The sequence below is a fragment of the Saccopteryx leptura genome, chromosome 9 (assembly GCF_036850995.1).
Source record: "Saccopteryx leptura isolate mSacLep1 chromosome 9, mSacLep1_pri_phased_curated, whole genome shotgun sequence".
Classification (NCBI taxonomy): Eukaryota; Metazoa; Chordata; class Mammalia; order Chiroptera; family Emballonuridae; genus Saccopteryx; species Saccopteryx leptura.
In genome coordinates, this window is record NC_089511.1 from 7,736,911 (window position 1) to 7,758,331 (window position 21,421).

Below are 21,421 nucleotides of genomic sequence, written 5' to 3' on the forward strand. Positions count from 1 at the left end.
GCTCAAGCCAATGATTGTGGGGGCATGTCTATGATCCCACGCTCAAGCCAGCGACCCTGAGCTCAAGCCAGGTAAGCCTGTACTGAAGCCGGCAACCTTGGGGTTTCCAACCTGGGTCCTCTGTGTCCCAGTCTGACGCTCTGTCCACTGCACCACCACCTGGTCAGGCTGAAACTTGTGTTTTAAACCCTCCGTCCCCCCTTCGGGACTGTTCATGGACAACAAAGGCCTCTGGATGAACATTTACATGTTGTAAAAGGCAAAGAAGAGATAAATGACTTTTTTTTCAATCACCGTTTACGTTCATTACTATTTCTATTAGTTGCAGGTGTGCGGCATAGTGGTGAGACACTTATATAATTGAAGTGTCCCCCTGGTGATTCTAGTACCCACCTGGCACCATGCATCGTTTCAGTGACATTGCTAAGAAGTTAGTTTCATACTGTCAGTTTGAGAAATAGTTTTGTTTTCATCATGTCTTTGGAACCATCTCAGATGTGTACTCTGTCTTCCATGTGGAGCATTTTTGCATTTGGGGAAAATGAGGCGTGCCGGCAGATCTAGGGACACACTACGTGACTTTTTGAGGTCCCTCTCAGCTCCAAGTACCTCAGGCAGACCACAGGCAAGGAGCCAATGCAGTGCTGTTCTTAGAATACCCACATTTAAAAAGCAGCACTTTTCACATTCAAACAAACAGATTTCACGTTTGTTTTGAAAATTCACGAGTCCGTCACCACTGAACCAGCGTTTCTGAATGGCAGAGTTGGCCGCTGCCGATTGGTGGCTGTCCTTTCCGACAGAGCTCACACTCTCTTCAGGTAACCGCCTCTCACCTCATTCATGCCACCTTCCTGGCCCTAGTGGCTATTTGAACATGCAACCCCTGCTTTAGCTTTGCCGCCTGGGCTTTAGGCGGTAGAATTACCTGGAGAAACGAAGCGTCCCTCCCTGGGCAGGAGGGCTGAAATGTTGCCCTGGGAGCTCACTGATTGTCCAACAGGGAATATCACCTGGTGTAGTGGAAGTAACTCTGGTCCTAACACAGAGCTCAGGGTCCCTTTCCTGGTGAGTGCTGGCCAGGTATCTTGCAGAGTCTTCGCAATGAAATAAGGACTATTTCCTGTCCTAAAGTCTTTGAATCTGTTTCTTTGTGTCCTCTCTTAACTCTCTTTGTCCGGCTGTTGATGGTAAGCGACAGAACAGATTTTGGTGAATCTGAACGAAGCGGGGCTTTAATGAAAGGCTATTGGATAACTCAAGGTGTCATCAAAGGAAAAGACAGTGATCTGGACTCAGAAAGTTCAGCAAACCAGGAATACTTGGAGGTCCACGGGTGGTAGGAACTAAGGCAATTGATAAACCGCCTCCAAATCCTTTCCCATTCTCGGTCCTCCTTCTTTTATGTCTGAAGTCCTGGAAAAGAGTATCAGGTTGGCCTGGCCCACGTCCTGGATGGGGGAGAGCAGGACACTTTGTCTGCCGATGGCCTCTTTAAGACTCCATGCCATAAGATACTTCCGCAAGAGGAGGTCTGGGTGCTGTGACAGGGACGGGGACTGGGTGCAGATGGAAGGCCACCAGAACTTTGAATGCGCCCTTCCTGTCTTTCCCAGGTCGTCGCGAAGATATTAAATACACTCTGAAATGCTAGAGAGGAGCGAGCAAGTAGCATTTGCAAGTCACCTGAGAACCAGATTATGAGCGTGCCCTGTCAGGAGAGCACCAAGAGGGGTTGGCATCAGTTAGATAAGGAATTTGTCGAGTTGGCCAGAAAAGAGAAAGTGACAATTTCATTCCCTTTAGCCACTGCTGTGGTTATAACAGCTCCAAGGAAGCTATACTAACTTGAAGTGAAAAACGACATCTATAAATTGTAACGGTTTCTACTCCAGTTATATGAAGATGATAAATACATGTGATGAAAAGTTCTAAGATTAAAACTTGGAAGGCATTTGCTCACTCCAGTTTCTAGTGCCGATAGGATTCTTTTCATTCTCTTCTTAATTGTTCCAATAGTGTTTCATAAATTTGCATGTTTAAAATACATGCACCCAAAGGAGCACACTGGGGTGTGTTGTGGATAAAACTGAAACAAGCATTTCAAATTTGAGTTTTGATGTAATGCTACTTGTTAGAATAAGCAGGGTGCGATATGCTTTGGACTCCAACTGCTTCTCAAGTGGCATCTGACCTTTCCCAGTGCGAGGCAGAGGCTTGGAGTTTTTGTACTCGTCTGCGAGCCTAAATTTTGAAAGGATCACAGTCATGCCCATAGAAAAAGTGATTCTCCCCAAAACCATACGCCGAAGAGCATAAGAATCCCTGAGTATCTTATTTGAAATACATAGCAGAATTTCAAAGCTGGAAAGATTATCCAGTGAGATAGAATACTCTTCTTGATTTCTGTACTTTTATTTCTTTCTTTGTAAGAGCTTGATTTGCAAAAAGCCAGGGAAACAAGTGAACAATAGCAACAACAAAACAACAAAAATCGCCTGCATGGCCGGAAATAGAAATGGATGATTCTCGTAAGAAAGGCAGCACAGAAAGCCCGAGCTGGGTGCGAGAAGCAGAGAGAGAGAAGGCCAGAGACCACGCTCCTTTTACAGGCAAAGCAAACAACTCTCAGCGAAGTGTGCATGAAAATCATTTCTAATAATAGCTCGTGGTAGGCAATTCCCAGGGAAAAACAAACCATCAATGCAGCGAGAAAATTAGAGCCGGAACACACAGGATGTTGATGTGTTACTTAAGGCAATGGGGTTTTAGAGTTTACCTTTGTGCCATGTACATTGATTAAATACGAAATATATGCCGGCCATTTTTGACCATCATTTACCGTATTGATTTGTTAGCAGGGGCACTGTAATAAAAAAGCCATTGATTTACTGTCCTGATTTGCTTATGGGCTTTTTTTTTTTTTTTTTTTTTAGAAGGGGATGGTATTATTAATTTTTCACTTTTTCTTTCTTTCTTTTTTTTTTTTTTGATCATTTCTTCCAGACAAATGCGGTGCTCCATGAGGCTAGAAGAGAGGGGGTCCCCGTGGGACAGAGGAATGAAATCGTGACGGCCATCCTTGCCTCGCTCACCACGCGCCAGACCCTGCGGAGGGAGTGGCACGCCAGGTGAGTGCCGTCAGGAGACGGGGTTCGTTGTCCCTGCGACACGGGGGCCACATCGTCTCACAGCCCTTCCTGACGGCTGGTCTCATCCCTCTCCTTTGAGGGGCCGGTTGGGTATGTTTTCCTGCACGTGTGACCTACATGAATTATCACGGTCCCTGGTGTCATCTGGCTGTGCCTATGATTTAACCCCGAGGATGACAGTTAGCATACAGTGTTTGCATCTTGAGCATAACGCAGGGTAAGTCCCTGAGGCCGAAGCACTCCTCTTCCCTCCATGGTCTGGAAGACCCGGTCTGGCGAACTTGGCAGGGCAGGTGTCTCTGTCTGGGCTGCTGGGAAGTTGTCCATCTGTCAGTCCACTCTTCGAATGGGCCACGTCGGCATTACCTTGGCCGCCACCTCATTTCTTTGCACGTGGACTCACCCGTGGTTAGGAGGCTGTTCCTGGTAGGAAGTTTCTACAAATCATCCGTTTTTAACAGAATCGATGCTTGCCTGCTACATATCATGGTAACCTGCTCTGGTTTGACACGATGGATGGAACGGACGGGAGGCTGGGAGCAGCTTCGCCCACAGGTTGGGGGGTAGCCTTCAGGTCTGCAGTTTGTACAAACGGTTGACTTATTGTCTGTCTGTAAGCAGGAGGGAGAGGAATCGGGGAGATGACGCTGTATGTGTCTCGCCGTCTGATTTGATGCTTAAAAATTCCGTGTGCCTGGGAGTCTGGAACATTTATTGATAGCCGTAATATTCTCCAAATGAGTTCATGCAACAGAATTTGCAATAATTGATGGCTTTACTAGTGACAATTATCATAAAAATAGATGTGTCTGAACAAGGCTGAAGATGAGCCTCTTCCCAGAAAGGCGGCAGGGAGAGTGTGAACCGTGCGTTCTGACTGGGCGTCGGACGCTGCTGTTTCCAGTACGGGGTATCATCTCTAAACCCAGACTCGCATCGAAGCAGGAGTTTTACGATTCCCCGGGCCATTCTCCCCTTCCCCCCTTTTCTATGGCGTGGTCAGAGTAAGTGACAATTTCAACTACAGTCGTTAAACGATTTCCAATGTATGTTTCAGTAATTAATTTTTAAATTTTCACTGGGTCATCATTCAAGTCGGTATAGTCAGTATAAAGTATACGGATTTTATTGAATAACAGAGTATCGGTGTGGGAACACGCAAAAGGTTTCTCCCTCTGGGTTTGACCTTTTATAGATACGTCTCCCTGGTGATTCTTATGAAACAGGAAAAGGAGAAAGAAGGAAAAATCCCCCTTCAACCTGCCTCCCACCATGCCAACTGCTCCGAAGACAGCCCAGCTCAGAGACCAGATGTTGAGGACGAGGTCCTCTGTTGAGTGCGTTCGGTTGTTAACAGTGATTTCCCAATACCCGCGGCCACCCGACGTGGCCTCCACCAGCCCGTTTGGAAGGAGTCTGGTCTCAGCCTCCCTGGCCCTCCCTGCGAACAGTCTCACCAGGCGCCGGAGCCGGGGCTGAAGGTGAGGCGGCCCAGCATCTGCAAGGAAAACCCTCCGACTCCTTTGTGATCGGGGAGGAGGAGGAAGGAAAAGAATCTAGCGGCTGACACTCTGCAGGCCCCCTTAAAACTAAACACCTGAAAGAAAGTTTCAAGAGGGCGATGTCTTGAGAGCTCGGGAGGAAAAGTGTCCTCAGAGTATTAAATAACCCTAATCCCCCCACCCCCACCGCGTCTTCACCCCCATCTGATGTTTCCCATCCCGGCGACCTAGCTCAAAGGCTCATCCATATGATCCGTATAAACAGACTGTTACGGGCGGACCTTTCTTTCCCTCATCAAAGCTGCGGCGGGCCGTCTGGAGTCCGCACGGCCTCAAGTAGCCATCAGGCATGTGGTGGTGAAAGTTATAAAACACCCACTGCAGGGCTGACTGAGCAGCCTGTGTTCCCGGGACCGGCCTGTTTGTGTGCTCTGGAATTCCACGAGGAAAAACGGGCTTGGACAGGAAATAATGAGCGCGCGCCGAAGGCGGGGCAGCGGGCCGCGGCGCCGTACTCTCGTCGCAGCGATCCGGGGATCCGTCAGGTTAGGTAATAGAAAGCAATTTTTTTTCTCCTCTGAAAGTTAAATACAGACGGCAATCAGCTTACATTGCACGCGAGAGAGTGCGTCACGGACAGTCCCGCCCCGAGGCACTGCGGTCAGCCGGGACTCCGCCGCCGCCGGCCCCTTCAGTCCAAGGTGGCAGCAGTGAAGGGTCCCCCTGGCCCGTTCGGCAGGGGCATCTGTGAGAACAATATGGGGGGCAGGAGGCGGGGCGGGACTTGCCGCGAAACTTATAACTTGGTTTTAAACCATTTGTGACAATAGTATGGTGAGGACGAGACGGAAAGGGGGATGGGGGAGAGGGGGTAGATGCTGATGGAGGGAGACCTGACCTGGGTGGTGAGCACACAATGCGACGCACAGATGATGTGGGACAGAATTGTGCACCTGAAACCTGTATAATGAATTTTATTAACCAGCGTCACCCCAATAAAGTCAATGAAAATTAAAAATATATATATATATATATATATACATACACACACACACACACACATAGAAAAAAGAATGTGTGTCTCTCTCAGGCCAGGAGCCATGCCATTGTTTGGGGTGACTCACGGAAGCTTCTTTTAAACTGAAAGCACATGTTCCCTGTAATTTAGGTTGTGGAAGGAAAGTGTCAATTCTGCAGGACGCGGGGTAACCGGGTTTGTCACAGTGTCACCCAGACCCCGCTGCGGCAGAGGCCCGTCCGGGGGCCGCGGGTTTGCTCCCCCACGCTCGGTAATCCCATAAACAACCCTCTCCAAATAGGCTTATTAGGGGCTGTCTGTTCACTTCCCCCGGGGTTGAGTGATCCGAAGGACGCGGGAGAAGCCGTGTGAATGCAGGGTAAGTGTTAACAGAAGCGGTACAGGATTTCTGGAGAGCCGGCTTTGTTTATACAGTTCCCTCGGCCTGATGGACAGCTTGTTATAGCTTTTAAAGAAGTGGGCAAGCCCTCTGATCTGACCCCGTCTTGACCCCTGCAGCCCACAGGTCAGTCTGCAGCTAATAAACCCGGAGGTGCTCGGGTTCCACTGTGGCAGAGGAGGCAGAGAAAGAGCAGCTGCGAGGACCGGGCGTCCCGGATAGGCTTCTGCCCGGTCACTCGCCGATAATGAAAATGATTACCAAATTATATGGAAGTTTAACGGCAATAGCCGGCGAGAGGAGGGTGGAGCCCGGTGTATTAGGTTTGATAAATGAACTGTGAAGAGGCCCATCTGGCTCTCCACATCTTTTCTCTCCCTCGCTCCCTTACCGAGGGGAAACATTTTAAAATAACAGCAGTACATATAGATGCAATGACCCATGCAAGGAGCGGGGACGGATTAAGATTTAATGGTGACAGTAGGAGGAATTATCATTTGAAAAGTGCACGAGAAGAAAAGGTGCAGTCCAGTGTCCGTGCCCGAGTTGTTTTTCTAAACAAGATAGTGTAAAAACCCCACGCCTTTGTGTATCTTACACGACTCCCCAGTGTCTCTCCTAGACGGGCTGGCCAGCGATTTCGAGGGCGTGTTGATTGTGGAATAATTACTCGTGGCCGGCGTAAGGCAGGGAGTGGGCTTCCTTTGCCTTGAGCGCGTCGGGATGAGAGCCCAGTATGGTATTCCTGCCTGCTCGCTCAGTTTAGAGACTAGTCGGTGGGTCATGGGTCAGAGAAAATGCTTTACACAGTGTGTGATCCGTTTTAGCATCTCCCCATGGAACATCAGTGTGGTTTTGATATTGCACATACGTGTGACTCTTGCACACTGTATTATTTTGAGCACAACTGGGCAGTTTTCCTATAGGAGTAAGGAGAAAGCACCTACTGTTAACTGAGTAGGTACGTTTGTTTCTTTCTTTATCGCTTTTTCGAAGAAGCGTTGTAGTGATGGCAGTTGATGCCCACAATGGGTGGGTCACAAGCTGTGTATTTGTGGACTGTTCATCATGGAATCTATTTAAAACTTGCTCCCAGCTTGCTGCGAGCAGTGTCCTGGCTTCTGACCGCTGATATTGGCGTTCACAGAGCTCTGCACTCTTCTTCGGAGACGGCTGGCATGTCCCACGACTTCAGTTTCTGAAGCAACAATGCATTTATTTAACAAGCATTTCTTCGGAATGCTTCGTATGCCTACCGTATACAAAATACTGCACAGGAGAATGTGCCCAGCCACCGACTTATGAATGTATCCGAGGGTGAGACATTAACAAGTTCCTAGAAGGAGGCAGAAGAAGGCAAGAGGATAGGAAAGGGGTGGAACCAAGGGGCTCTACCCACTCGGGAAAGTACCTTATATTTAATTGCACTGGGGAACAAAATTTTTGTTGCATCCACAAAAACACTTGTTCTTACCTAATTCGAGTGTGCTGATCTCAAATCTGACATTAGTTTTTCTCTATAAGCTACAGTTTTTTTGCAATTCAAGATTTTAGGTTTTCATTTTATTGTAAAATTTTCAACATTTAGTTTAACATAATGAAGTAGAATGTCTTCTTGGGCATCATCTTTGTGAAAATATAATAATTTATATAATGCAGTAAATACACTAGTACACTAAAAGATATGATTGCATCAGAATCTGTCTACAATTTCGAAATAGAACATGTTAAAACACTTATTTTAATCATAAAATTTGTGCAAAACTTATTTAAATTCTACTCAGGCAAAAATTTGTGTTTGTAGCTCTTGCGTTTGTGTACTTGTTGAGGACAATCTCGTTTGATGCTCCAGCAGTAGTCTGCTCATCACTAACAGCTCCAAGATTTTCGGGAAACTTATCAAGATGACTGTTCAGGAAGTGAATCTTAACATTCATGTTACATCCAATGTTGCGGAAAGCCAACAGCATCCTTTGAACCAGAAGTTCATAGTTTTCTGCTTTTTTGTTGCCAAGGAAGTTCTTTGTAACTGCCACAGAAGACTGCCATGCTGCTTTCTCCTCCTTATTCATCTTCCTGGCAAACTCTTTGTCACGTATGAGGGTTCGAATTTGAGGTCCATCAAATACACCTGCTTTTACCTTCTGGAAAGACAAGGCAGGAAAAGCAGAAATAATATGTTGAAAGCATTCACTTTCTCTATTCAAAGCCTGAACAAACTGTTTCATTAAGCCAAGTTTGATGTGAAGTGGGGGAAAAATGATCCTGTCTCGATTAACTACAGGTTCATTCACAATATTTTGCATCCCTACTTCCAGAGCTTCACGTTTCGGCCACTCCTTCTGTGTCCAGAGTGTCTCCTGAGCTCGGCTGTCCCACAAACACAGAAAGCAAGGATACTTCGTGAAACCTCTCTGTTGTCCTAGCAGGAAATCTACCATTTTAAGACCACACAAATGATCCAGTTATGGTCCTCATACTTCAGAAAGTCAAGGACAATTTTTATGTCATTCTTACTAAGTCATTCAGTTCGGGCTGGCTAAACTGCTGAGGGGTTAATGACTGCTTGGCATCAGAAGAAGACCCTTCAGATTCTACAACCATTTCCTCATGCATCTTATCAAAATACACTTGATCACCATGTTCACTTTCTTTGTCCTTAGAAGAAATAAAACCATTGAAAACTGGAACCGGGAGTGTCTCAGAGTGTGGGATAGGTTGTATTGCTGAAGGAATATTAGGATATGCGATCATATGCTGTTTTTTCTTGCCAATGCCCTTTGTATGGATCGGACAGAGATAACAGTCACTGCTGTGGTCCTTAGGTTCATGCCAAACCATGGGAATACCAGAAGGCATTCCTTTGTGTTTTACTTTTGTCCAGTCATGAAGCATTTCCTCACAATTATGACACACAATATGAGGAGCCTAATTCTTGTCTTGATCACTAAGGGGAACTTGAAAATAGGCAATATATGCATGTGTCACAAATGATGAAATATTGCACCTTTGACGTTGAAGTGTGTAACAGCCACACATGTATAACAGAAGGTGTCAGGACTATTCTTACATTTATGCCTACTCGAAGAAGCCATGATTCAATCTTAAAACAAAATAAGAGGGTGTTTTTTATCAGATAATAATTTTTACATTTAAAAACAACTGCAATTGTGTAAAAGTGATGTTTGTAAAACATTAATTGCCCTGCGGTTATGTTCAATCCAAGAATCGTTGCCCTTTAACTCCAATTTAAAAACCAATGCATGCCATTAGCTGTAACAAAAAGAAATTAAAATTGCATAAAAACTAGAGCATGCACCAATAAATGGATTTCAGATTTGGAGTCAGCAATGCAGAAATATATAGAAACAGTTCTAAAACCTCATGCAACAGAAAATGAAAAAAAAAAAATTGTTCCCCAGTGTTGGCGGATGTCTTTGAAGACTAGGATCGCTGTACTGATGAAAACCTTTACCTTGAACTACATTGTCCACGTTCTACATCCTCACCCGGACGAGGTATTTAAATTGAAAGGAAAGCCCGCGAGCACTATGCCCAGTTAGCGCTATCGTCCTCCTTTGCTTTCGACTCGACTGTGTGTGCCCGTGAGGACTTACAGGTGGGCAGCGAGTCAGGTGACAGGAGCGCAGAGGGAGGGGGCACTCTCAGCGCCCACTCTGCTTTTTGAACTTAAAGACAATGCCTTTAAATTCATGCCAGATAAGGGGCGAATTAAAAAAAAAAGACAAAAACTAGGCCATTAGGGTTTTTTTTTAATTGAGATATAATTCACATAATATAAAATTTCATATAACATGCACTTAATCATTTTATTTTTTATTTTATTTTATTTTTTAAGATATAGAGTCAGAGAGAGGGATAGATAGAGACAGACAGGAACGGAGAGAGATGAGAAGCATCAATCATCAGTTTTTTCGTTGTAACACCTTAGTTGTTCATTGATTGCTTTCTCATATGTGCCTTGACCGGTGGGGCTACAGCAGACTGAGCAACCCCTTGCTCGAGCCAGCGACCTTGGGTCCAAGCTGGTGAGCTTTGCTCAAACCAGATGAGCCCACGCTCAAGCTGGCAACCTTGGAGTCTCGACCTGGGTCCTCCACATCCCAGTCCAACGCTCTGTCCACTGCGCCACCGCCTGGTCAGGCACTTAGTCATTTTAAAGTGTGCGATTAAATGATTTGTTTTGTACGTACATAAGATGATGCAACTGTCAATGTTATCCAATTACAAAGCATTTCCTGGAGCCCAGAATGAAACCGCCCCCCCCCCACCTGTTACCAGGCGCTCTCAATCTCCTCTTCTCCCCCCACGGCCCTGACGGCCACTAAGGTACTTTCTGTCCCTGTAGGTTGGCCTGTTCTTCGCATTTCCTACGAATGGAATCGTACAGTTTGGCCTTGTCTATCTGGCTCGCTTCATTCAGCGTCGTGCTTTCAGAGCTCACCCACGGTGTCGCATACAAGCACCCCATTCCTTTCTATCCGCCAAATAATACTCCAGTGTATGGACGTACCACATTCTGTTCCCTCATTTCTCAGCTGACAGACACTTGGGTTGTTCCCACGTTTCGGTGACTGAGTAGTGCTGCTGCCAACACTCATCCACAGGTTGTTGTGTGGCGGGTTCTCGGTTCCTTTGAGTGTACACCTAGCAGTGGAGTAACGCTGTGTCCTGCTTTGGAGGAGCTGCAGGGGGCTTGGCACACCTGCCGTGTCATTTTACATCCCTGCCGGCAATACATAAAGGTTTCCATTTTCCCACAACCTCGCCAACACTAGTTATTTTGTTATTGTTGTTGTTATTATTATTATTATTATTATTGACATCCCAGTGATAGCTTTATCATTCTGATTTGCATTTCTCTGGTGACTAATGATGTTGAGCATTTTTCCATGGGCTTGGTTAAGACCATTAGTTTTTTTATTAGGAGGTTTTCAAACATGGCTGCCGGGTATTGGCGAATGGACGGAGTTCCAAATGGAGCTGCCCGCAGACTGCACTTCAAGCCCCTGTTCCCCTGCTCGGGCAGCTGCTCTTTGCTGGGGACCTGCCGAGGTCCCGAGGAGGCTTTGCCGCTGTCAGCACAGGGACGTACCCCAGCCTTGCTGACTGGGCTCTGGGGCGCGAGTTGGATTTCCATTCTAGGGAACTGTGCTCACAAAAACGGAGACCACCAGCCTTGAGAATCGGCCGTGGGATGATGTGGCTGATGCAGTCGTCTCCTGAGATGATGTGTGACCGAGTCACTGGACCAGGTCGACTGCTGTCACTTGTGCCAGAGGGAGTGGGCGCTCCATCAGGCAGAGGTATGCGGGAGCTAGCTCAGTCGCTGTCCGTCGCACCTGCCGGCTTTGCTGGGAGGGTTGGTGTGGGCATGGCGAACGGGCAGACGATTCCAGGGACAAGCAAGGAGGCCCCGGCCCACTAGCCGCCCGTGACGTCTGCCCTTTTTAATCGTCTGCCCCCTTCCCTGCAGTGACTGCAGCTTCCGCTTTCTGCTGCCCTCAGCAGACGGTGTCCTTTGTATCTCCATAAAACCTGGTGACTCCATAAAACCTCTTCATAAATGTGGAGGGGTGGAAACATTTCATAAATTTAGAGCAAGGATGAAATGAGTGCAGAGATAAGGTTATTCTTTTTATCCATGATACAGCAACTTATCTTAAGGAGCCAAGTGTTATCTGTGTTATTACCACTGTTAATGTCATTATTTGAACAGTGTCATGGGGATTGGGGGGGTGACAGAAGCCCACTGACTTCTGTGCATCTTCTTGATAAAATCAACACGTAGTTTTCGGTATGCCTGTGCTCCTAGCTGGGCTCTGACGGTGACCGATGGTGGGTCTCTCTTATGGGCAGCGCTTCTTAAACTTTTTGAGAAAACATTGCCCCATTCATTTATTCATTCAACAAACTCGAAGTACCTGCCATTTGCCAAGCTCTGTTCCAGGTACCGGAAAGACAGCAGTGAAGAAAACTGAGGAAAATTTCTTCTTCCGTGGAGCTTATGTTCTACTGGAATGACAGACAAGCGTGGTTCCCTTAAGGGGGACTCTGCATCTCAACAACACTCCATGGGACCAGGATAGTCAGTCATTCAGTCGAAATAAAAATAGAAACTTTTCCTATCAGAGCCTCCTCACAAAATGATCGCTCTTTATAAAACTTGCAGGTCAGGTTCTAACGGGAGGCGCTGGTGCAGTGTTCGTGGAACCCCAGTGTTCTGGGGAGCACTGCCCTTGGGAGTTTACGACCTTGACTTCTCCTTAGATAATACGCACCCTAGTCCCCTGTGAGTCTGCACTTTAAGGAAGGCTTAAGTTCAGGCCACGCTATAGTCACAAGTATCTCTTCCGAGAGAACCGGAGAAGCTGTACCTGTCTCCAAGGTGTTGTGATCTTACCGTATTATCGTATGATAATACTGGCACTTGAATAAGTGGTTGTTATGGTTACGGTGAGTGATCTGTCAGTCATACATTGGTCCAGCAAACAGTATTTGTTGAGGGCCAACCTGGTCCCAGGCACTATCGTAGGCCATGAGGGTACAGAGATGAGTCACACATGAGTAAGGGAAATTTATTACACAACACAGTAGAATGAAAGCTGCGATGGAGGTGAAGTCAGGACCCTGTGGAAACCCTGTTCTGGGAAAGAAAGGGGAGGTTCTTGTGTGTGACTCTCGTGTGCTCCCTTGTGAGATGTGTTGGCTCAAGTAGACAGGTGGCCACTTGTGTGTAAATATGAGTGAGAAATCTGTATGTGATGTGAGTTTTGGGTAAAATCTGAGCTACTCTTTCTCCAGCAGACTGAGTTCTCAATGTTAAATGGTGGGGAGCGGAGGTGGGGTGGGGCTTTATCTCTCAGATTTCTTCAGAGGTTAGGAGCACGAGTCAGGTTTGCCTGGGTTTGCACCTTGGATTCACTTCTGTAACTTCAGACGAGTTACAATGATAGACGGTGACTAGACTAGCTCCTTAATCCCTCTGAATACAGTTTACACATTTGTAACTTGCCTGGGAATAATAACAGAACCGACTTCATAGGGCTGATTACGGGGCTGCATGTCACACAGCTACAGTAAGTACCTGTGACATGGCAGGCATTTATTCAAAACGACCCGTCATCTTCAGATCAAAACAAAAACCAGCCACGCTCACCCCAACCTGCCCGTCCCTTGGAGAGCGCCCCGTGTAAACCCCCGGCCTCATGGTAGGGGCCTGATGTTGCTGACCTGGTGTGCACAGGAACCCTGGACAGAGCTGCAGCTAAGCACCGTCACCCAGAATTGACAGACGGGGGCCCGAACCCCGCTGTGAGTCCTGTCTCCCGCTGGCTCTGCGAGTGGGCATGTCACGGACACGGCGGCTCTCGGCAACTACATCTAAAACAGAAGTGGCTCTATCCAGGCAACTCCGAAGGCGTCTTCCAGCTCTGACAAGGTGCGGCTCCACGAGTCAGACACCAGGGAGCCGCCGAGGGAAGAATAGCTCTTATTCTCGGTGGCTAACACCTCCACTGCCCTTGTACTGATTTTAGCGATAATAGCTGCTTACATTTATCCAGAGCTCACTAAGTGCCAGACAGAGTTTTTTAAATAACTTTACCAGGCCAGAGAGTGGAGGCCAGAGAGGCAGAATCACTCACCCTGGGCAACACAGCTCCTATGGAGTGGAGATGGAATTTAAGCCAAGACAGTTCTGCTCTGACCCTAGGCTGTGTGGCCACCACCGGCCGCCACCAGAGCCATGACAAAGCTTTGCTCTGGTGACCACGCACATGTTCATTGAGCACTTTGACCAGGTCTCACAATACAGTACGGGGCTTAGAGACCTCCCAGGTCCTCCCCACTGCGGGGATAGGCGGGTGTGCACCTATAAATACTTATTTGCTCTGGTACCGACTGTCTCACACAGTCGAGCGGTGGGGGCGTCTCTCTCTCTATGAGGAAGTCATTTCCGGCTCGTACTGTGTACATTTTCCTTTTCATAACTCTCTTAAAGGAAAGCCGTTACCTTCGTAGCAATGCCGTGTCTTCTGTGTCAGCTGCCCCCTTTCGAAGGTAGGTGGGTAGAGGTGCCGCCACGAACACGGACGTGGAGCTCCCGAGAAACCTACATGTCCTCTGAGGGGAGCCGTTCTGGGGACAGGTCCGTCGGGCGATTGGAGCAGGAAGAGGTTCCCTTCCGCAGAACGGGGAGCGTTCCTGTCCTCCTGAGCGGGCCAGTTACCGGCCGCACGGCGTGTTTCTGTCTGGGAAACTGTTCACTGCACTCGGAGAGTAGCGACTGCATGCCGTCTCGGGGTGTCCCCGAATCCTACACGTTCACTCTGTGCTGCAGGTTCCAGATTGTAGGCCAGAGCTTGACTTGGGGTTTCTGTTGAGGGAGTGAGGCGGGGAGGGAGGGGCTCGGGGACAGCTCTGCTGGCCTGCAGGGGACAGTGTTGCCTCATTTATCGGAATGCTCTGCAGTCTCTTGTCCCAGGACAAAACAAAACAAACAAACAAACACAGATAAACTAGGCCCATCACCTCACCGTTGTCATTGAGTGAGCCCAGTGTGTTAGACAGTTCGGCCTGTGGGGCTCCCGCCAGGCCGGTGAGAAGCTGTGCACAGAAGGGACAGTTGAGTGTTTCTTTTTGGGACGGGAGTGATAGGCAGGTCTCTCCGGATCAGCGGTCTCTCCACGCTCTCCCCTGCGGCAGGGTGCTCGGGTGGGAACTTTTCAGCTTCGCGCGTTTTAAGTTTCGTGGACTATCTTATTTTTTGACTAAGACGCGCCCACGCCGAGCTGAAGGGCTTCCGTCCTGCTGGGCTCTCGGTAAATGCCCTAATAAGCCTTCGGAGGACAATCTGGACGTTCCCACCTGTCCTCTCATCCTCTCACCCGTCCCTTTTCCTTCCCGGAAAGGATGTGATTTTCTGAGAAGCATGAAGTCATGTCTCCAAAGGCGGGCACGCGCTGGGGCTCAGTGTGAACCCGGCCAACGCCAGATGCTCCCTGGCTCCGGGTCCGGCAGGCCCCGCCCTCCGGATTGCCGACCTCCGACCGCCTCCACTTCCGTCCAGGGGCCGGACGACCCGGCCACCCACCCGCCCTCTCGGGCCCGGACAGCGGCCGCAGGGAACCCTGGGGAAGGGTCTGTCTCGCGGAGGCGGTGTGCACAGTAATGACATTGTTAGCTTGCCTCGTTTCCCGTTTCGCCATCAATTACGCCGCCTGTTTCATCCAGTCGGCGCTCCCCCTCCCAGCGTTAATTATAACCTACAAGACTGTTACAGTTAATTTTATGGCAAGCATATTGTCTCTTCAAGGCTCCAGAGCAGCTCATAAATTATCCTGAAGGTAAAATGTAACTTGGGGAACTAGTTATGAAAATTCCATCCATCTCGCTTAGCAGCCGCAGCTGCTGCCGTCAGCCGCCTCGCCACGGCATTGTGAAGGAATTATGGGGGGTCAAGTTGAAGAGGGTAGGCCCAGGCTGTCACCGAGGAGAAAGGCTGTCCCTGGCCCTGTCAGACAAGTACCTTCTGCCAGTCCCTGGTGGTTTCACTCTGCAGGCAGGAAGAGGCAGGCGGCAGGTGGACGGTCCCCGAGCTGTCTGTATTCATTACTCGACAGAAACTTGTTGTAGGTAGGCAGGTCCGGAGACCTCTCCTCCTCTCTGTTGTCATGATGTTAGGCATCATCGGCATCGTGTGAGGGAGATGACTCTATAAGAAACCCGGGCTCGGTTCGGGAGACCTCAGGAGGAGAGGGGACAGGGTTGCTGGCGACAGTACCTCCCAGCAGCCCCGGGCTGCCCTCCCCCTCCCCCCCCACCCGGTGATCTGTCTTCCAAGAGCCCAGGCTTGAAGGAGCATTTCACCTGTGGTGGTGATCTTTCGTATAATCTGATAAAGTGAGATCTGTGAACGAATGTATTTGGAAATTGCCTCCTAAAGAAATTAGCAGGTTATCTTATTGGGATAATAAATACCCTCCTTTTTCTCTCTCTCTCTGTTTACCCGCACGAAGGATAAACTTTACATTTCTGCCCTCGGGGCCCGAGTATTATTATTTTTAATGACTGAACACAAGTCTTTCATTTAGCTTGTTTGTATAGTTACTGTAAATGATCTTTTTGCTCTGGATTCTTCATTTGCAATTCTGCATGTTATGCTCACTTTAAAAGCTTTGAGGGGGTCTCTGAGAATTGAGAGCTGTGCTGAGCACAGCATCTTGTACCAGCACTGGAAAACGGGCCGTGGTGGAGAAGTCAGAGAGGGTGTGTTAGAAACACACGCCTGCACGCATGAACCCAAGTACAAGTGTGAGCGTGTATACACTAATAGTGCCGGCTTGGGTGGCGGGTTGAGAGTACCAGAGAGTCAGGGAGACAGTCCCTGAGCTGGTGGCTTCTCCCAGTGCATTTCAGAGCATATGTGTGTGTGTGTGTGTGTGTGTGTTTACACACTCACTAGCCTTTGTACCAGGAGCCCCCAAGACCATTACACCTGGGCTGAGTAACGGAGAGAGTGAGACTTGGCTTTGAGGGGCCAGGCCGGCACAGGGAATGGTGAGGTCTTGCCCTAGGAATCACTGGACTTTCACCAGGAAGGGTTCTTCTGGGCTTTTCATGATCGCGGCACGATCCTAGGATATGTGCAAGTTTTCTAGAGAATTCAGACAAGAGGTTGCAGACACAGAATGTCACCAGGGCCTGGCAGGAACTCCGACGAATGGGTGCATCGAGGTGAACAGGGATGCCCGTGCCTGTCTGAAGGGGCAGCGCCTTTCAGTGTCGCAGAGGAGGCTGGCTGAGGGTTCCCAGGGCCCCTCCATTTTCAAAGGAGTGGAAAATTCAAATTGTGTACATGTTTATGAAGTCTCCGATTTTAAATGTCAGCAAGAATTCAAATGTGCGTACCTGTCATTCTGGCTGAGACCGCATGGTGTGGATAGGATTCTGACATAGAGCGGAAGTCCTGTCTGCTTTGAATGAGAAGTCTCCTCCACCTCCCCACACATCTCAAGAACAGAGGCACGGACCCTGGGCAGTAGACCAGAACACGACCCGGGCCCCCCCTTCTGTGGCCTCGTAACACCGTTCTTCTACTCAGCAGAGGTTCTTGCTTGGAAGAAATATTGGTGTGTATTTTATTTTATTTTATTTTATTTATTTTATTTTATTTTATTTTTTGCCTTTAACTTGCCAGCCTTTTTTCTTTTACAGTGAAAGCACATGAGGGTTTTCAAAAGTGAATGAGGTGTATACAGTGCTCCTTGTCACCATAAAAAGGGCATCAGCGCCAACGGCGATCTCGAATCCGATGAAGGGTTTGCTCCTCGGCGGGAAGGGGCAAGGACGTCACTGATGGTGATCGCCATTCCTCCCCTGCTGCCCTGCAGTGTGTGCCTGATTCCCAGCTCCTCCCTGGGAAGGGGCAAGGACGTCACTGATGGTGATCGCCATTCCTCCCCTCCTGCCCTGCAGTGTGTGCCTGATTCCCAGCTCCTCCCTGGGAAGGGGCAAGGACGTCGCTGATGGTGATCGCCATTCCTCCCCTCCTGCCCTGCAGTGTGTGCCTGATTCCCAGCTCCTCCCTGGGAAGGGGCAAGGACGTCGCTGATGGTGATCGCCATTCCTCCCCTCCTGCCCTGCAGTGTGTGCCTGATTCCCAGCTCCTCCCTGGGAAGGGGCAAGGACGTCACTGATGGTGATCGCCATTCCTCCCCTCCTGCCCTGCAGTGTGTGCCTGATTCCCAGCTCCTCCCTGGGAAGGGGCAAGGACGTCGCTGATGGTGATCGCCATTCCTCCCCTCCTGCCCTGCAGTGTGTGCCTGATTCCCAGCTCCTCCCTGGGAAGGGGCAAGGACGTCACTGATGGTGATCGCCATTCCTCCCCTGCTGCCCTGCAGTGTGTGCCTGATTCCCAGCTCCTCCCTGGGAAGGGGCAAGGACGTCACTGATGGTGATCGCCATTCCTCCCCTCCTGCCCTGCAGTGTGTGCCTGATTCCCAGCTCCTCCCTGGGAAGGGGCAAGGACGTCGCTGATGGTGATCGCCATTCCTCCCCTCCTGCCCTGCAGTGTGTGCCTGATTCCCAGCTCCTCCCTGGGAAGGGGCAAGGACGTCGCTGATGGTGATCGCCATTCCTCCCCTCCTGCCCTGCAGTGTGTGCCTGATTCCCAGCTCCTCCCTGGGAAGGGGCAAGGACGTCGCTGATGGTGATCGCCATTCCTCCCCTCCTGCCCTGCAGTGTGTGCCTGACTCCCAGCTCCTCCCTGGGGGGAACCCAGCTGTTCTTCCAGGGCACAGAGATGTGCCCTGTGGTCGGGACAATTTTTTTTTCTTTCTCTTCATCTCACTGCTTCGGAACGATGGCCACGTGGAGGTGTGGTCGGGCACATTGTTAAACACATGTGGGTTTGATCTTCTGGCGGGAAGGAAAATATAAAAACGATTCCTTTTCCTTTAATAAATAGAAAAAGGTAAGCCTAAACCCTGGCCGTCGCTAAAGTCAGCTGTTATGCATGCATGGTTAAATTTCATTGTAAATATTTCATAAGGGTTATTAGAGTGGAGCCAGGTTGACATCACGGCCCTAACCGCACCAAAGGAACCATTCCGCTAAAATAGGCCAACATTTCTAAAGAAACATGAATTGCTAATGCGAAAGTTAACATCGGGTCAGAAAAACCCTCTGGAAGAGAATGTCTATATCAATGTTTATAATCTCCGCATTTCTGGATTTGCAGTTTGTGCAAAAAAAAAAAAAAAGAAAAGAAAAAATAACTCTCAGAGAGACTTTATTTTGGTTAAATAAGAGCAGCTTGTGAAATAGTCTGTATTTCCAAATCCATCCTAACCCAAATGGGTTGGCAGCCTTTTGTATAAATAACGTCTCCTCCAAAATGAGTGTCTGTGAGAAAGGAAGAGGAAAATTAAGTGACAAACTGTGTCTCTGGGTTACCGTAAACTGACAGGACCCTAGACGCAGAAAGCGAAGAGACGGACAGCTCGTTCATTCTCGGAACAAGTCACGGAGCTGCCCGTTCAGAATGTGTTGTTTTCTACAGCTGTATGAGAGGTTGCAGCGATGAGCATGCCGTTTCTTCTAATTTCATTTTTTGGGGAGGGGGCCAAGGGTGGGGGTAAAAGTTTACCTTAGCATGCATTTTGGGGGTATGTCACAGAAAACATGGATAAGGCTCAGAAGCATTTGGCAGGGGAGGGAAAAAAACGAAAGGACATTACCATTTGGTAAAAACTGAATCCGTGCTCACAGATGGCCCTGTTCAGGTGCTATTTTAATTATGAGGTAAAGAACAGCTCCGACACAGTAGGAAGTCATCTTAATAAACGGAGAGGGGCTTTTGTCTTCCAGCCTCAGAAAAAAGAAGAAAGAAAACGTTGTCACTGAGAAATGTAAATACTCTGGGTTACAGGGGAGAGTCGCAAAATGACCAAGATATTTGGAGCCAGGCAAACAGTGGGTTTCTAAAGATCCAGGCGTGCCCTCGGAATGCTTTATAAAGTGTCGAGCTTTGGGCCTCCTTAAATAGCGGGTTATTTTAGCGATGGCTTTTCCGGTGATAAACGTCCACCGTTGGTATGCTCATGTGATCAGAGGGAAAATAAACAGAACAAAAGGCAAATACATTTTAAAAACAAAAACATTTAATCCCAAATGGAAGTATTTCTTTTCTGGTTCTTAGTCTCACTCAGAAGGGCTGCTTTGCCCTTCGAGTGAGAGTGTGCTCAGAAGAACGAATAGTAATTTGAACTTTGCACCAATAGCACACAAACAGAACAGTCTTTTTTTTTTTTATTAAATATTAGTAATGCGTTATAATAATGTTTTACTGTCTTTCCCTTCATGGGGAGTTATGAGGACCTCGTGTTAGAACCTCAGTGTCCTGTCATAGTTCATTACCCATGGAGAATGGTTTGCAGCCATTGCTGTCCTGAGCGACGCCGCTCTGTGGCTGGGGCTTGGGACGCGCCTGCAGACTCCGGAGCCGCGCACCTCCGTGCGCTCTGACAGAAGCCAACAGCTGTGTTTTCTTTACCATATTATACATCACGCAGAGCGTCTCATTTATTACAGCCGGGCTAATGATGCAAGCGCGAACCTCTATGTCCCGCTCTACACAGCGATAATATATTTGCTGTAGAGATGTTAGCGTGTTTTTCATAAGCAATTAATCTTTCCTTGTACCGAATGTATCACATGAAAACGGGTTAGCGCAGGGGTCAAAATTCATCTAATTCGGTCTGCAGAGATCGGATGAGACCTTTTGAAGATGGTGTCTTTTTTTTTCTCTTTCTTTCTTTTTTTCTTTCCCTGTCACGAGGGCCTCACCCTGTCTGCCATCTACCCACCAGCTGCACCGTGCTCACATTACGAGGAACCTAGGCTGAGGAAAGGGCCTTATTTTCAGTCTTTGAACACCGGGAGAGGCTTCCGACCTCAATACGTGCTACGTGACGCGAGCATCTTACAGTCACCCCCATTGGGTGCCTTGACGCGGCGGCGTGCTGTCCACGCAGGTAGTTGCGGAGGGTTTCTGTCGGTTGCAAAGTGTCCCCGTCTGTGCGTAGGTCGGCCCCGCTGAAACGCGCCCAGGCTGAGCTCGGAGGCTCCCCAGCTGTCGCAGATTGCCGGCGGCACCCAGGGCGGTGTTGTCGCCCACCGACACACGCTGTGTCCTCTAGAAGTGACAGACTGTGCTTTAGGTTAGAAAAGCACACCCAGCATCTGGACCCGAGGCGCTCAACCAATGTGTTTGGAGATCGGGAGACTAAAGTCGGTCTTGAAGTTATTATTCCAAAAAATGTGTACGTTGATGTACAGAAAAATGCTAGAAATACAAGCATGTAGGTGGTTGGTCACTAAAAGTCGTGGTGCTGGATCACGTCGTCAAAGTTTAGGAGGCGCAGCCCTTACACGGGAAGGGGGTCAAGAAACCTGTATGGCCACCATAATTATGCTATTGATCATGAAGAAGGGGCTCATCGTGCTGAAGACCAGCGGCTAACTTGCAGGGAAGCTTTATCAGGCCGGGTACCGGTCTGAGAGCCTCACTACTGACTCGGTCTCTCCTCTTGCGGCCCGAGTGAGAGAAGAGCTGCCTTCCGTTAAGGTGACGAAGGCCCAGAAAGGCTAAGGCATTGATCCCAGGTAACACAGGTCCTCAGCGAGGTCCTGGGGCCTTCTTGTCAATTGCTGCATTTTTTTTTTTTTAACATCCCGACAGATGAAGAAAAATTACTGTGTCTGTTTTCTCAAGCAGAAGAAAGGTGGAGAAACATGCCTGTAATAACGTAGACTAGATAGATGA

At 48.6% G+C, this 21,421-nt stretch overlaps 1 protein-coding gene across 2 annotated transcripts in view; it reads left to right on the forward strand.

Moving 5' to 3' along the window:
- Nucleotides 1-21,421, forward strand: part of FTO (FTO alpha-ketoglutarate dependent dioxygenase) — a 345,609-nt gene that overhangs the window by 182,174 nt on the left and 142,014 nt on the right. For both annotated transcript variants that reach the window (XM_066348254.1, XM_066348255.1), the window contains one exon: nucleotides 3,007-3,131. In XM_066348254.1, the coding sequence (XP_066204351.1) occupies nucleotides 3,007-3,131 (125 nt within the window). The remainder of the gene's footprint in view (nucleotides 1-3,006; nucleotides 3,132-21,421) is intronic.